This window comes from Idiotropiscis lumnitzeri, chromosome 15 (assembly GCF_059441095.1).
Source record: "Idiotropiscis lumnitzeri isolate Australia: NSW breed Sydney's pygmy pipehorse chromosome 15, RoL_Ilum_1.0, whole genome shotgun sequence".
Classification (NCBI taxonomy): domain Eukaryota; kingdom Metazoa; phylum Chordata; class Actinopteri; order Syngnathiformes; family Syngnathidae; genus Idiotropiscis; species Idiotropiscis lumnitzeri.
Window position 1 is genome coordinate 4164730 of NC_142405.1, and position 16812 is coordinate 4181541.

General features: G+C 44.7%; 1 protein-coding gene across 1 annotated transcript in view; it reads left to right on the forward strand.

Moving 5' to 3' along the window:
* The first annotated feature begins 882 nt into the window (after window positions 1-882).
* The window catches only part of LOC148322331 (RNA binding protein fox-1 homolog 3-like), a 205391-nt gene continuing 189461 nt past the window's right edge, over window positions 883-16812 (forward strand). Inside the window, exon 1 of the mRNA XM_088317139.1 lies at window positions 883-1386. Coding sequence (XP_088173265.1) covers window positions 1305-1386 — 82 coding nt within the window. The 5' untranslated portion in view covers window positions 883-1304. The remainder of the gene's footprint in view (window positions 1387-16812) is intronic.

The window sequence follows — 16812 nt, forward strand, 5'->3', positions numbered from 1 at the left end:
CGATGCATCGCATTACTTCTCATTTCATCGCACCTGCACACATCGCCTCTCATTTAGTTTTCTTTACTCGTCTGTGTGTACACAACATATTCAATGCATACTGGCGACAGTCGTGCCTCCCTCATTCTCCTACTGCGATTTCTGTGCCTCACGGGTTTGTTTTGTCGAATGCAAGTGAAAAGGAGGCTCTTTGCAATTGTAGAGGACGCTTTAAGGTAGTAAGAAGACTGGTGACTTGGCAATGCAGTGTACATGAGCACTTTTTACTTCACAGTCAGGATTTTTTAGATCAAATATTTTTTTTCCACTCTGCCAGTCAGCCACGCCTACCTCATTAGCCACTAAGCTCACCCGGGGCGCACAGGTGCTTCAGAACAGCAATCGGCCACATTTTATTTTCTCATACACACTTGCTCACTTTCTGACAGATTATTCTTCAGTACTCTTTCCATCCAGCTGGTTCACATAATAAAATCAGGCTCGTGAGGTTTCATGTGCAGACAACCCCCCCCCCCCACCTCCCGGTGGCCAAAACTTTGATTATCATTTCAACTGCGTGTGATTGTTTTTTTTGGTCCACAGGGAAATAATAACTGGAATAAAAATTTCCAAATTGGTTCTTCTGGGGTTCGTTTTTTGTAATCTGTTAATGATGAACTTAATGTTAATGCTATGGTTAGAAATGAATTCAAATGTTCAAATTTGTGCTTAACAAAAAATTATTTATGTTCTGTTATTGTTATTATTGTAGGCGTAGGAGTGGTTCATGTGCTCTATGAACCACTCCTACGCCTACGTGGTTATTGTTATTATTAAAAAAAAATCGGCGAATAAACATATTTGTAACATCGCGCCGACACGCGAACCGCTTCCCAGGATTGCGCGACTTCCTACGTCATCGGTGACGTAATCACGCAGAATCTGCTTTCCATTCTCGTTTGACAAATTCAGTCGTGGATTGCTCGACCCGAACTTCGAAGCCTCGGCACGTTTTGACCCGCCATCACTCTTACAGAGTCTGCGCTCAGAGCTGAACTGTACTTTAACACGACTGTTCTCTGGAAGTGTCACATCAACATTGAACGTCATTCCCAACAAGTTCGTGGTCTAGTGTCGTGTGCTTGGCTTCCATAAGACTTCCCGTCCAAATGTGTTGTGTGTCTTCGGGCGGTGTCGAAAAAGACGCTAGGCATCACAGAAAAGAGGTAACTTCTTGACATGTTGAAGGAAGGAGGACGCTCCGCGGTTGTTGGCCGCCATCTTGCCATAAACGAATCTTTGGTCGCGTGTGTACATACAACAAAATGAGGAAAATAATCTCAGGACGGCAGTACCAATGCCTTGGACTATTAAATACATTTGTCGTCATCACCTTTAACTTCAATGGTGAGTACAATTCTATAATTTTATATGTTGTCAATACAGTATCATTTGTGTTTTAATTTGCAAAATCCACTTCAGGGCCATTATATTCTCCTTTAAAATATTCTGGTCCATTTGAGAATAATTTTGGTAAGTTTAGGGACGTTTTAGTCCAATTTTGACTCATCAGTCCATTTTGGGAACATTGCAGTCCATCTTGGTGATATTGTAAGACAATTTGGGAACATTCTAGTCCAATTTTAGCTAATTTTTGTCCACTTTTGAGACATTGTAGTTTCAGTAACATTGTGGTCCACTTTGGAAACATTGAATTCCAATTTAGTTTGTGTACATTGTATTCCGCTTTTATTGCTTTTTGGTCTTTGGGAACATTGTTGTCCAGTATTGAGCATTCTGGTCATAAAAGGAATACTGATAGACTGATAATTGAATGATTATGAAATGTGTTGTACATGTCAATCATAAATGTTGGTCTCCATGTGTGCTGCTATTGGTTGAGTGTGCACATATGATAGCAATGTTATCTGCTTCATTAACTTCCAAGTTAGTATTTTATCTTCATTAATTTTCTGTGTGCGTGCTCGTCGCGGGGGATGTTTTGGCCATCAGTGTGCTTCTGTGTATTCAATGGGGCCAAACGTGTCCCCTTGGAACTAATATGCACGGCAGGATCTCTCCCGTCCAGACGGATCGCCGTCAGAATGGGATGTCGTCGCGATAAGATGCCGGCGTGTGTTGTGATTGCGCCGATGAACCCGTCTGACCCGGCCACCCGGAACCTGAGTGAGGTCACGCGGCAGCCCGCTTGTTTACTCCCTCTCGCTGCTTGCTTTCAAGATGGAGGAAAATTGGCAAAGAGCTGCCGACACCGTTAAAAAAAAAAAAAAAAAAAAAAAAAAAAAAAAAAAAAAGGGATTGCGTGCTCTTAAGGAATGAGTTTTCCAGCAAAAAAGATTCATTTAAGAGATTTTCTTTCTCTCATTTTAGAAATACTTTACTCCTCTTTGGAGCATTCTGAGCCACTTTGGGAAAATCACCGTATGCTTGAGAGCAGTTTTCCCACTTTTGGAATATTGTAGTCTACTTTGTGAACACTCTGTCCACTTGGAGCTTTCTGGTCAATAATGAGAACATTTTGTCCGCTTTCTGGTCATTCCAGTTCACTCCAAAGGTGTTTTGGTCCAATTTTTGGAGCATTTGGGGTCTAAAAGCTTAATTTAAGCCTTTCCCCTCAACGCCCAAATCCAACCGTAACTGATGGGAAAGTATTAGTGATGGTCGTCGTTTCTCTGTCTGGAGGAACCCTCTGATCCACCACGGCGCTATATTTAGTTCTTCGTGGACCATGTGCGCTTCCTGGGAATTTGCGGTGGTGAGTCACGTGACGCTAACATCAAACGGCCAGCGCTTTGATTCAAGGGAAGCATTTTTTGATCAAGGCGCCGCTTTATCCTGTATATTTCCCAGCTAACGTAAAGGCATGGATTTTAGTTGAGAAATTTTTTTTGTAGACATTGAGGACACTTTGGGAACGATCTGGTCCGTTTTGGGAGACGGACTGAAAGACCGACGCTGATTGTCGGTCAGTCCATCTGATTGATGGACAGCCAGACATTCCGAGTGACTGTCAAGCCGTCGGTCCATTGGTTGATCTGACGTACAGACGGAAAGAATGACTTCCCGACTGGCAGTTCTGCCGGTCTGTAGGTGATAGGGGAGAGAAAGACAGACTGTCTGACAGACAGACTGACCCAAGGCCCGACAGACAAGACGGCTGGACAGAGCACGTGTCTGATTTCCATCCCCCTGGGCGCGGCGGGTAATAGAGATCAGTAATTGGCTGCTATAAATCCCGACAGAGGACAAGGTGGGTCAGAGCAGGCTGATTACTTCCACATTACCGTCAATCCCGGCCAGACCCGGCGCGGACGTCAGTTTGGCTGCTTTGTGGTTATGAAGCAAGCCGTATCACCGCGCGTCTGCTTCTCTAATCAGGTGCTATCCATTCACGCAAGGAAAAATATCGTCCTGTGTTTTGTATGCTTGACGTACAAGACAACGGTTCCCCTTCTTTAGTTACACAACGTGTCATAGCAAACACGTCTGTTGTGCAATCACCAGGCTATATCTCGACTCACTAAACACACTTTTCCGTTTAAATGTTGACTACCACCTTTACAGCAATGGATCGGCTTTGTTTTTGCGTGTTCTGGTGGTTTTTCATAATCAGTCATGTTAGATGGGCAGGCAACTTTTGTTTTAAGGTTTCCCATATTTGCTGCTTTCTCCTCTTGAAATGTCCTTAGCTTTTAAACTTTGGATTTAGATTTGGACTTGTGATTAAGTGGAACGTTTCATGTTTATCTGATGCCCATGTGCATCTGCAGCAGAGGGCGCTAGCGAGAATCCAGTCTTTTCAACGCTTTCAATTTCAATAAGCTCGGCACCCTTTATCGTTTCAACAGGAATGTAAATTAGCTGTGGAGTTTAGCAACGAGCAAATTACATCCTAAAATGGTGGATGAAACCGTCTGCTGTCCGATGCACCATTTGAGCCACTGCGCATAAACTTTGGCGTCAATTAGAATCCTTTTTTGAATCCAGTTGAAATCCTCTAAATGTTTGAATCCACTTTGTGTCCACTTTTGAATCTGCTTTAAATCAATTTTGAATTCACTCTGGACACATGGACATGCTTCACCTTTTTGGCCGTGTGTGTTTCCATTCACATCATTTCTCAATATGAGCATAGTCCAGTATTTCATATACATGAAAACTGCTCTGTCCTTTTCACATACACATGTAAACACCTGTCTCTCATTTCCAAATACACGTCATTACAATTCTGGGAACCACGTGATGTTGCTTGTGATTGGCTGTGATGTTGACGTCTAAGCCAAACTTTAAATGGATGGTTTGTCACTGCCAAGAAGACGACGGGGAGAAAAAAAAAAAGAAAAAGCTAATTGAAAAAGAGAAAACGTGAAGCCGAGGCGACCTTGCCGCGTTTGTCCTTGGAGCGCATTGGCACGCGACTGATCTGGTCTTAATAGACAAACTTGGAGAGGCGGCCAGGCGCGACTCATCAGCGCCGCTTCTCACGCATCCTTCGCTGACGCCCCAAAACTTGTCTACGGGGCCACCTCTGTGGAGCGATGCTCATCCCAACATTTAACACGTCAAGGTCCGTCTAGTCGGCATGTGTCACGCACCAGACCCTTCCATAGCAATATAATGGACACTAGTAGTTTTGCCTTAGTAGTAGTTTTATTACTAGTGTGCAAAAGTTGGTGTGCGACAGTAGTGTAAGGATTAGTAAGGAAGACAAGGTCGTTCAAGTGTGCTCCATTCCTTCTACTAGTGTGCTTTCCAGCCAAATGTTTGATCATTTAACGTCCTTGATAAGAAGGCTACTAGTGTATGATTTGTTCCTACTAGTTGGCTCTGGAGCACAGTAGTTTACTAGTAAAGTTCAAATGTCTTTGCTGGATGAAAACATTACTAATAAGACGTATGCTGAACTATGTTCTGAGTGAGGACAAGAGAACTTACTAGTACTAGTAGTGGATCTGAAGCTGGTTATCAAGGATATTTATACCTTAAGGTTCACTAGTAGAATTACAAGGAAGCACTAGTGGAGCATTTTTTACTATTCTACTAGTAACATTTTTTCCACTGCTGCATGACATTTGTGCACCCTACTAGTAACATATATCTTGTACTTGTAGGACAACTGCATGTTACTAGTGAGGCAGTTTTGGTTCTACTAGTTGGCAGACACGGTCGTTCTACTAGTGCTCGGAATTGTCTCACCAGTGAGCACAGTGACTGCACTAGTACACGGCCCTTACACTACTAGTGCTCGGAATTGTCTCACCAGTGAGCACAGTGACTGCACTAGTACACGGCCCTTAATGTGGATCTCAAATGTATGGCCCAAATTCTCAAAGGACTTTCTATAAGTTTGCCAGTAAAAAAAAAAACCCAAAGTGGGATTTCCGTGTCGGCAGTCGCTCACCCCTGGAGGCCTCGTTGCGGCGTAGCCGCAAATGTGTGACGCGATTTCCGCAATCATCTTGACAGCTGCCCTCAGTCACACTCTCTGGAATAAAGACAAAATGCTAATTCTGTTTTTCATAACCCAAATAAAGTTTGATGTTGTTGAACGGTGCGTATTGTTGGCAGCCCCACAGGCACATTTCTTATCAAATATTCATATTTCAAACATCTGATTGGAGGAGTTTAGGATAGCAAAAAAGAATCTGCATAACTTAGTGGAGTTTCTTTTTGCTTCATGTAATGATGATTCTGAGTTCAACTGGGAGAAAAAAAATCTAATTGTGTTCAAATGTAAATTAAGTTAGTCTGGTGTTAAAATTGTAAAAAAAAAAAAAAAAAAAGTTCAGCAGACGTGACTTTTGGGTTGTCCTCTACAGCTCTAATGCGGCTTTGCGCTATACCTGTTCACGCAGCCAGTTTCCCGCCTCAACATGAACCATCTCAGAAGCTAGGAATGCCCCCTTTAGCCCGCTATTCTGTGTCGATACCTTTTCACGCACAATCCATCCATTCTTTGAGCCGCTTATCCTCTCAAGGGTTGCGGGCGTGCTTCTGCTGTCTTTGGGCGAGGGGTTGTACGTACACCCTGAACTGTTCTGCCTCTTGTTACGCCTTTTGAGATCCCAGATGCCATTCTCTCTTGATATCTTTCCAACAAATCCCACCTCGGAGAAATACTGGATGAATTCTTTTCAACACAAGTCCCTCATGGGAACTTTAGTACCGTCCACGCAGAAAAGCACCACATTTACCGACTTTTCACTTTTACCGACAGCGTGAAAGGCTCTTATATGTGGACATAAGAACCATGACGGGCGCCTCGCCTTAATCCCCACTGCTCAGCGTCCAATCAGGTCGCCTTTTCTATCGTGGCTGTGCTTCAGCTTCCCTCTGCCGGGTCCTCATTGGGATGGCGTGAATAAATCAGTGTGACGCAGGGACAGGATGGTAAAGAATGCAATGTGTGGCTGTTGGGAATGGGGGAGGAGTGGTAACACCCCCCCCAACCACCCCCTCCACCCCACCCCGGCCCTGACACCTCGCCAAGAGCGCTCATTCATCACACGTGCGCTGCCCAAGCCGTGCTAAATCACGGCGGATAAAGGACGCGGCGTTAAAAGAATGGAATTGTGAAGGTAAGGCTTCTAAATCCCGTGGGCGTCATCCGCAATCAACACAGAGAGACTTTTTGATGCTCCCTCGTTGTTGTCATTCATCTCTCGGGAAAAAGACTCGCCTGCTGAAATCCGCCCTCATCTGCACTCACGTTGCCGGGCGGAAAAAAAAGTATAAAGGATGCATTTGCGCAATTTAACCCTGTATTCACTGTTTGACCAGTTTTGACTTTTCAAAGCAAAGAAAAAAATGTCCTAAATGTCAATCGTTGACCCAGAAAGAAAGTTGAAAATACACAGCTGTCCAATTTCGAGCCTGATTTCTCTCCCACCAGATCAAAGTCAGCAAAGGCCCAATTCGATGCCGAGCCAGATTCGAACCCTAACCTCACTCAGGACTGTGCGGCAGAACGTACGTTCGAATGAGGTGACCTTGTCCGATCTGTCAACTCATGACTCAAGTGTCATAAAATTGGAGGTCATTAATAATACCTCCACCAAGGAAGGCTTTATTTTAATTGGTTTGTGTAACTTACTTTCCACACTTTTTAAACCAGCATTTTATTATTTTTTTTACAGAGTGGCACGTTAATATTTGCCTTCCCATGATCTGAATATTAATTCATGATCACGGCTACTGGTCAGAAATGAACTGTCAATTTAGATCCGCTTTGAAGCTGTGATGCTGAACCCAGTTTTTTTTTTCCCCTGCATTTGGCCCACATGACATTTGGCAGCAACGTAAATTCCATCTGTCAGATGTTATCAGATCAGGATGTCGCATAGAGTTGGGATGTTCATGTAACTTTCATCTAAGGGTCCACAATGCCTTCTGAGCGTTGGATGTAAAAATTTAGACGATAAAAGTGGTTGAACAAACCACATATATCAGGGGTTTATTGTTGCGACATTAATTATTATTCCGACGTTGGCTGCCACTACTTTGCAGACCAAAGTTCAACTTCGCCTTTTAGAGCTGCAATGATGTCAACAAATTTCAGTCAGCCTATTTGTTGGCCGTAGCAATACTGGTTTTAGGCAAGTGGTAAACACGAGTAGATGTATTTGAGTTTTCATTAGTTATTACCATGTTATAGATAAAATGCTCCCGTCCGAATATATATTGTAATTTTACATAGTCGCGTTGTCTTGTGTAATTGCGACGTGATTGTGCTGCGATTAACTCATTCACCACCCACCAAGTAAAAAAAAAAAAAAGAATATTTGACGTCTTTAGCCGTCAATGGCACTAAATGAGTTAAGAGATGAAGTCAGTCCAGTAAGTCTTCACTCAAGGCCCGGGTACCAAATTAAAGGCCCCTGCTGCAGCTCGGGTGCCACAGTTTGAGAACTGCAGCCGTAAAGGTTGCCGTTAGTTCATTGAGTAGGGAGCAGTGATTTGCGGAGGTCCACCGAGGCGGAATGAGAGTGATCTGAAGTCGATAGCGGCCTTGACGCCGGCATGACGGAGTGCACTCTTTCCTTCCTTCTGGGCCGCCTTTGCAGATTTTTCCTCCATGGATCAAAGTGGCAAATAACGGCAGCTGTGATGGAACGAGGGTGGGAGAACAAAGCGGGATAACAAGCCCCCCCCCCTCCCTATGTCGACTGCTTCGGGGAGGGTTCGCTGCAAGGGGGCCGAGGCAGCGGCCCCAGGATGGATTACGTCCGTTTGTAACGGCTCGTCTACTTTTGACAAAGCAAGCCCAGTCGTAACCTTCATCCTGATTGGCTGAGCCAAAGGGCACCGAGAGATGAGGCATCCGTAGATAAGCGAGCGCAGTCGCTCCGTCGGGGTCCCTAATAAATTGTCTCCTGACTGAGACCAGCAATATTGTTCACCTTGGTCCACATCCACAAATTACATATCCTGACCTGTCAGATTCCATATTGTCGCCTTCGGTTCTCATGTTTGGTTTCTTCTTTGTGGCAATCACGACTTGTCTGTTTTTGCTGTATATAATTTAATCCCTTTTCTTATTCGGTCTAAACTAACAAGTCTGCATGGGTCAGATGACAGTGGTCCGAGTGCTTCTTAGATTATTCGTCCTCCGCAAAGAGCAAAAAAAAAAAAAGCCCCCCCGAGTCTCCTTTTGGAGCGTTCAAAGCTTACAGGAGGCACTGTGCCCTTCCTTTCTTCCTTCCTTCCTTCCTTACTTCCTTCCAAGGTAGTGATGTTTAATTCATTACAGGATGCCCGTGGGACCACACTCAAACAAAAAAACAGCAGCACAATTACAAAGAGATGGGGGGGAGGAACAAGTCACCGGGAACCAACGTTTCAGGTGGGACATCAAATGCGGAATGTTGGTGATTGGATAAGACGCTACACTCCATCCCTGCTAATCAGAGCTTCATCAAGCTCGCTCTCAGGTGTCGGGATTGGGGGTGGCTCCCCTCGGACATGTCCAAATTGCTAAAGTGGCCGCCAAGGGAACGTTAGAAGTGTCAGTCAGAGATTGCACCGTGGTTTACTTTTTATTGACCTTCCCATGCTTGATTGGCAAAGAATCCCTTGGTGCCAGTGCGGTCGGGGCTGGTTGAGGGAAGACGCCCGAGGGGTCGGGTGCGGAAGCTTAGATGGTGGAAGCTGAAGGTCGGGGTGATGAAGGTGAAGGTCTCGACAGTCGACTTCCAGCCAGACAACTACATACATTTTTCGCACATTCATGAGTCGTAATACTCCTCCATGCCATCGGAGGCAGTACTCGCTCACCCTCCAAGCGCGAAATCTCGTAAGCATAAAACAACGGGGTCCATGTGGTCATGTCATCAACATGCGGGAGAAGAGGTACAAAAATCTTCACCTTTTGCGTTTGTCATTTCAGTTTCTTGCCAATTGGAGTGACCCTTGTGTCCGATGGCTAAGGCCGATTCAACAGGTTGAATCCAACGAAAACTGCTTGCCGACTGCTCACTGATGCTCACGCGACGTCGGTGACGATGCCGCGGGGCGAACTTGTGGGAGCTAGTTTAGCTAAAGTGCCAGCTAGAGATGGTTAGACGAGATTTCGATTTTTGCAGGTGCTGGTCAAGCACGGGTACGTGTGAAGTGCGCAAGCCGGTCGGGTGACGAAGGTTTCGAGGCGATTCAGCTTTTAGAGAATCTTTCGAGAATCTCCAAAAATGTTCGATTGCAGAAGAGTCCCCCTGGTCCCAGTGGGGTTGTTGTTGGTTGTGGGGATGATCCCCAAGGGGTGGGGGCGGTTTGGGTGTGGGTCACAGGGATGAAGGTTGGCGGATATTCAGCTTTTCGTGACTCTGAATTGTGCTGATCCAGTGGCAGCTGCCACAGCGACTCATAAGAATGGAGGACACGCAGCCATGACGCATTTGCAGCTTAGACGTTTTTTTTGGGGGGGGGGAGCCGGCGAGAGCGTGCAGGGCTGGGATAGGGGTGGGATTATATTTTTGCTTTATTTGACAAGAGAAGAAGACGGGTCAGAGGGTCAGCGGACAGATTGAGATTCAGGACGGTGTTTGTGTGTGGCGACTCAACAAAATTTTTTACTGGATAGAGCATTCAAATTCTTTACCTATCCTGAATTGGAATATTTGCAGTCGCTCGCTCTGCCCGCTAACATTTTCTAGTATGTTCTTACATGTGCACATTTTTTTGCAGCATCTTAATTCGGGCTGTCGATAATCCATGTTTTATTCGAGTAAGCGGAAAAACATTGATTATGCATTATTAAACGTGGTTGTCGGGTGCAGGTATTATTTTTCTGACTTTTGAGTGTTTCCGTTGAGTGTACAGTTGGCGGGCAGTGTCTGCGTGCTGAGTTATTTGTCCTGAGTTCAGCAGATCTTAAATGAATGTGCTTATTACGCATTTCTTTTCTTAGCGTTTCTTCAATAAAGTAATCCACCGGTGGCTCGGCCGACGTTTGACCACACGCGTGGGCATTACATTCTTTTTTTTTTATTAGTCATGGCCGGCTGTGTTAATTTAGCTTATATCTATTTCCAAACTTTGGACATAACTACAATGTGGTATACATAAAACATACAAATAAATGCATAAAAAAAAATTCAAATAAAATAAGCGATCTCTGATTAGCGGTGTGGCCATCGCGATCTTTGTAAAAGATTTTCTCAGCATTTTTTCACGTAGATTCATCCGTCTAGTAAACGCTGACTGGTGAAATTAGCCAACGCTATCTTTGAATGCTAACGCTAGGTTCCGTTCCAGATTGAAATGTGACGAGGTAGTGATTCATGTTGTCAGGTCGCTATTAATGTAATGAGTCAGGCTGTTCATGTGATCACCCCCAAATGGGGATGTCTCCGGGATCTCTGGCTGATTGATTTTTGCCCTTGAACCCGCGTTGACGGCAGCTTGTGTGGTTGCCTTAGAAGGAAGACGAGATGGATCGCGAGATGGATGCCGAAGGCTTTTAGAGGGAGTGTTGGCGCGTAAAAGGCCGCCATTGCTCACACGGGACGTCGTGATTGCATCACTGACGGTGACTCTGCAATTCGGCGCTTGCGAAATTCTCAATGTGGAATTCTCACACCTTCAGTCACTCTTGAAAAGTGAAGCGACATTGGGACCTCAATCGTGCTTTTCCTGCCAATATAAAGTTGCTCAACTCAACATAAACATCGTTTCAGTAACTAATGAGTGAGAGTTCACTAAAATTATGATTCGGTTTTGATATGCTGAAAACTATGAAACCGTTTACACCCATTGCAATAATTAAAATTCCTGATGCAATTAAATTTACAATGTAACCCGATTTACTCCAATTATGAGCTCATTCTCGCCAATTCCGAAACTGAAACTCTTTTGCTATGACTCCCCTAAAAGGTCAGTGAGTTGTCTTTTTTTTTTTTTTCGCAATATGCAGAGTCAGCGTTTTTTTTTTATAAATTGTCTTATTGAGCCGTTTGGACTAAAGCAGCAACAGCGAAGTCCACTCGGGCGTCTGCAATCTGAAAGTAAGCACAGGCAGAAGCACAGGCGGGAACGCGGCTCTCACAGCCCAACTGCGGCTGCCATCGATCGGGGCGTCAAGTGGCTTAGTCCAGTGTCAATAGCGTCACCTTTTCACTCCAAACTGATAACACGCACGCACACCAGCTTGTGTTCTGACCACTTCTTCACATCCGTCAGTCGTCTTCTCTGACCAAACAGGAAGCGGAACACCGCAGAGGCGGCCTGAAAATGACGATACACTCTACAATTTCTTTCTAATGCGATATGATTCACCGGCAATTGACTCCAATTATATTATGGCCCAATTGAAATCATTCAGTCCTATTATAATCCAAAATTATACAAGTAATTTATGAGTCAATGAAATTACGACTCATTCAATGCACGGCCCGGGATTTTTTTTTTCTCTCCAGGGCTGAAAGAGGCGCTGAGAAATTTTTTTAGAAATAAATAAAATGTAGGATATGGATATAATTTGATTTTGAACCAATTTATCCAGATTACTATACAAATCACTCTAGTTGCGATGCGACACAAATCATATGCTAAAATTGCGATAGTCTGGTTTGACTGAATGTGATCACCACAGCTGTACTGTATATTCCGCGATGCTAATTAGCATGCTGGCCACGATGTCACAGGCAGACGCTTTCATTGGCTGCGCATCAGGCTGAGATAGCTTTCGGTGACTCCTGGCGAGAACAAAAGTAGAAGAACAAGGTGACTCGATGTTGTGGCGATAAGCACGAACACTCACTCGATCCCATCGACGCCTCCTCGGGTGCACGAGGGGGCGTCACCCGCCGTTCAATGACGGCGGCGGCCAAGCTCCCTGATACGCATCGAGTCCTGCTCGCGTCTGTTCGCCGTACAGGCAACCGCTTGACCTCCAAGCGGAGAACGCGGCGGCGTGGCGTAAATTCCCCCAGTGTTGATGTTGGCTAATTTGCGGCGTCACAAAAATAAAAGGTCACCTCTGAGCACCACTTTACGGCTTTATTTCGCTTTTATGGCCAACGCTGCAGATTCACTGCCGCACATTATCTGATGGCAGAGCAACCTCGTCACATAAAGTTCATCACCTTCAACCGGCGAGATGGAAGGAAGGCTTCTCAAGTGCGGCCACCACTCTACTCTGGAAGCTTCAACAAGATATAAAACAGTGCAAGTTCATTAAAAGCACACTGTCTTTCCACGTAAAACGACAAACTTTCAGCCCTTGAAGCTAGTTTTTATTTCGCACCAGGAAAGTTGGGAGACTATTGTAAGACCCACAAAAAAAAAAAAGGTCAGGCATTTTGGTTGTAAGTTATTTTAGAATCATTTGGTCATTTTCAGGGATTCATTGAAGGTATAGAAAATTCAGCCCTCAAAGCTGATTTCTCTTAGCAAAAATCAATTCGATCGTAGACCCACAAAAAAAATTCTCAAAATGCCATGCCCGAAAAGGCTAAAATTCTGCATGTTGGTTTGAGGCAACCCAAACTCAACCCCATAAGCCATTTTGATTTTGCCACGTGAAATTTGGTAGACGTGTCTATCATGAGAAGACCCACAAAAAAAGTCTAAAAAAAAATTTAAGACAGACACGATTTGAAGCTGACATATCAGGTTAATTTATTGTAAACATGCAATTTATTGTCGTGTTAGTCGTCGACCTGCAAAAAAAAATAAATAATTTAAAACATTTTTTTTTCTTTTGCATTCTTCATGTTTTCCTGCTCCCAAGAAGTTCCCCGCCTCCCATCGCCGTGGAATTCTCGCCCGTCTTCCTCCAACAATGGCGTTGCGTTGTGTGAAGCGTCTTAAGTGCTTGTTACTGACACTAACGCCGTCTTGTTGACACTGAATCTGCGCCGGCTCGTTATGTCGGGTGCCGGCGCGCCGGGCCCGGCTTGTTCCTAAATGCCACTCGCCACGTCTTTAGTTGTGAGGATATTAGTCTCCATGGCAACACGCTTCTTTTTGCCACTTTGTATGTTTGCTCTCACTGATTAAACGCTCGGCAGACAAAGTGACGCCCTGCTGGCTTCATCTTTGCGAAACTCCACTGGCATATGTGCGGAATACTGTTACGGCGTCCCACAACAAACACGATTCAAATGTATACGTAATGTGATGATCATGTATAAGCGTCAATAAAAACTGGATTAAAACGTGCAGGATTTAAATAACAACAATGCTTCCAATACAAACACGACTCAGGATTTGAACAAAAACTAAACGGCACAAAACTCAGATATATGTATGTCAAATGAACAATATCCAAATAGTAAAAAACTAAACATACAGGAGTCAAATAAAAACATGAGTAAAATTTGCGCGAGGGTCAAATAAATAAACAGGATTACATCACAAGATTCAATTTAAAAATACCGCCTTGAAATTAAAGGTACACTTATTCGTATAAAATGCGCAGGATTTAAAGTAAATGTTCAAGATTCGATTCAAACAAGATGATGTCCAGGCTTCAACTAAAAACCTGACTAAATGGCGGCGGCCTTCAAGATGTTCTGTTGGAAGACGACCAATCCAAAGAGGAAGTCACGGCGACGACCTCGAAGAAGCTCTTTGACCTCGAGGTGTTGATCCTCCGCCGTCCTCGTCAGACTTCAACACCTGCGAGGAACGGTGGCCATTCATAAATGATAATTGATTCCGCCAAACGCAACTCCCTCAAAGAATGGTCACAAAAGACAAACAACAGAAAAATAAAAGCATCTGCGGGCGACCTTGCGTGGAGTGCATTTGAAAGGCTGTCAATCAAAACCTTTGTTGAACACGTCTCGGCGGCGGCGAGACTTAAAACGAAGCCGATGTGACGACGCTGCTGGCAACGCCAACCGGACTGAAATGCGCACGCTTCATTTAAAGGCATGACATCTATCAACAAGACGCGTCCAACAACTCGACTCAAAAGCACAGAATTGAAATTAAAATGAGACCGAAGCACTTTCCCATGCTTGACCAGACCAAACACGAGAAGCCAATCGATGAGAAGCAAATTGAATCTACTAAAGACGAATAGTGGTGTTGACCCCCCCCCTCCCCAAGTCAATTAATCGGGAAGGGGGGTGGGGGGGGGGTCAAGGAGGTGCAGTCTCATTAAGCCTGACAGCAAGCCGCTAACGTGTGCAAGCAACACAGGTGGCTTTGATGTAGCACGGATGCTAACGAGCCGCATTAGCATAAAAGCAACACATGAAGGCACGGATGGAATAATAAGACGTGTCGTGTGCAGGCCCAAACAGCAGCTGGTACTGAAAACTTGAAGCATTAGAATAATTCACAGCAAATTGAAATTCGATCAACCCGGAATCTTTAACTCATTCACTGCCATTGACGGGAATAGAAGTAAAAAAGTCCGTTCATTTGACCTGGGTTGGCAGTGAATAAGACCCTTTGAGGCGATCAGAAACTTGAAAAAAAAAAAAAGAAAAATGAAGCGAAATCGTGAGGTTGGGTGTGGGTGGCTGCTTTCCACGGGGGGGGGGGGTTCTCCGTGTGTAATTACCCCTAAATAACGGCACTAATGAACGTTGCTGGAAGAGAGCAGATTGATGGAGTCGGCTGGCCGGGCGGCCGGCGTCCTCGTGAGCTGCATCGTTGCTAAGACGCACGTGCCGTGAATAAGCGATAACGTCTACGCCTTCTTCGTGTTGCTCTTAAAACTCTTGAGTCTGGCTTTTCGAATTGAATTATTTGTAATAATTATTTGACGTCCATACTCCCCAAACACGGTTTGAAATGCTTATTTGAAACTTTCACAATTTGTCCGTACAAGTCAGTTCACTGAAGTCAAAATTCGCCCACCTTTGCTTCCCGTCGGTGAAGTGGCCTGAGGACTGCTTTTCAGAATCCAAATAAAAGCCATGATTCTTGTCTCGGCCGTCATTAGTTTGCGTAGAAGGCCAGACGGCTCGTAAAAGCGACAGGTCGGCTCGCCGGAAAGCTTCTGGAATGCGTCGCGCATCGGCCGTCTCATTAGCCGAAGGCCGCTAATAGCCACTTACGTGGCATCCGTCGCCGTGTCACTTCTATCGATCCGGCCAATCGCGCGGCGCCTTAATGATGTCCCATTCTTGCGAGCGTCAACAGTCCGCCGTGCAATCGGCTCATTTCATCAATGTACACAATTGAACCTATTTAACATATTGATATGCACTTACGCCGCTAATGTGCGTGACCTTTCTACCCCGAGTGAAGGGAGCTCCTCTTCACATCCGCCGTCGTTATTTATCAGGTGACATTTAGCCGGGGTCCTGATGGCGGCGGTGGGAGGCGAGGGGGGGGGGGGTAATTCGGGGAGCGAGGGTGGTGGCTCTCCACTTTAATTAAAGGTTCACCCTCTTCACTGGATGACAAATTGACTTCTTTGTGCTTGGGGAAAGTGCCGCAACGCGCAAAGTACTTGCAGCTCCTCACTAACGGACGGCTAGCGTGGAGCTAAGCGGTGGAATGGATTGAAAAGAATAGCAATAATGCACCGACGATGAGGAAATAAAAATAGCCTCAACCTGCTGATTCAAACCAAAATGGCAGACTTCCTGTGTCTTTTGAGGCATGGCTTCTTGAGACTTTTTTATTTGTTTGTTTCTTGTATCTAGAAATGATTGACTCGGTGAAGATCACTACGGGGGTTGAATTTTAGAGAAAAAGAAAATCAGTGTGCACTTCCGAGACTCCTTCTGAAGTGAACGGTCCAACGACCTTATATGGCCAATATAGGCCAAATTGCTAGCCTCCCAGTTTCTTCTCAGGCGTGATTTCTTGAATTTTTTTTTTTTGTGCATCTTCTCATGATAGCCACACGAAAATCGGGAGATATGTCTAAGTAGCTTCAGTGGCTGAATTTCCGGGAAATTTATGTGGCGTTATCGTCCCTTTTTTAAAAAAAAAATATTCTCATAGTCTAATGGCCAAACCGTTTCGGGCATGGCTTTTTGTGAGAGTCTTCCGAATAACCAATGGACAACAAAATGTCATATTTCTAATCGAAACGGGCCTCGGGGCTGAATCTTTTCGATGATTAAGGGGGTGTTACCATGGTAATCTTGGAGGCCTTACAATGGCTGCTTCAAACCACATGACAGACTTGCAGCGACTTTTCAAGCATGGTTTCTTTAGATGTCTTTTGTTCATCTACACGTGATAGACGTGTCTACCAAATTTCATGCTGCTAAACCAAAATGACTTCAGAAGGCTGAATTAAAAAAAAAAAAAAAAATTAAATTAAATGCAGCGGTGTGACTGACCCCATTTTGGGCATTCACTAACTCTGGTGATGCCTTTCTCCGTCTTGCGAACCTAACATTA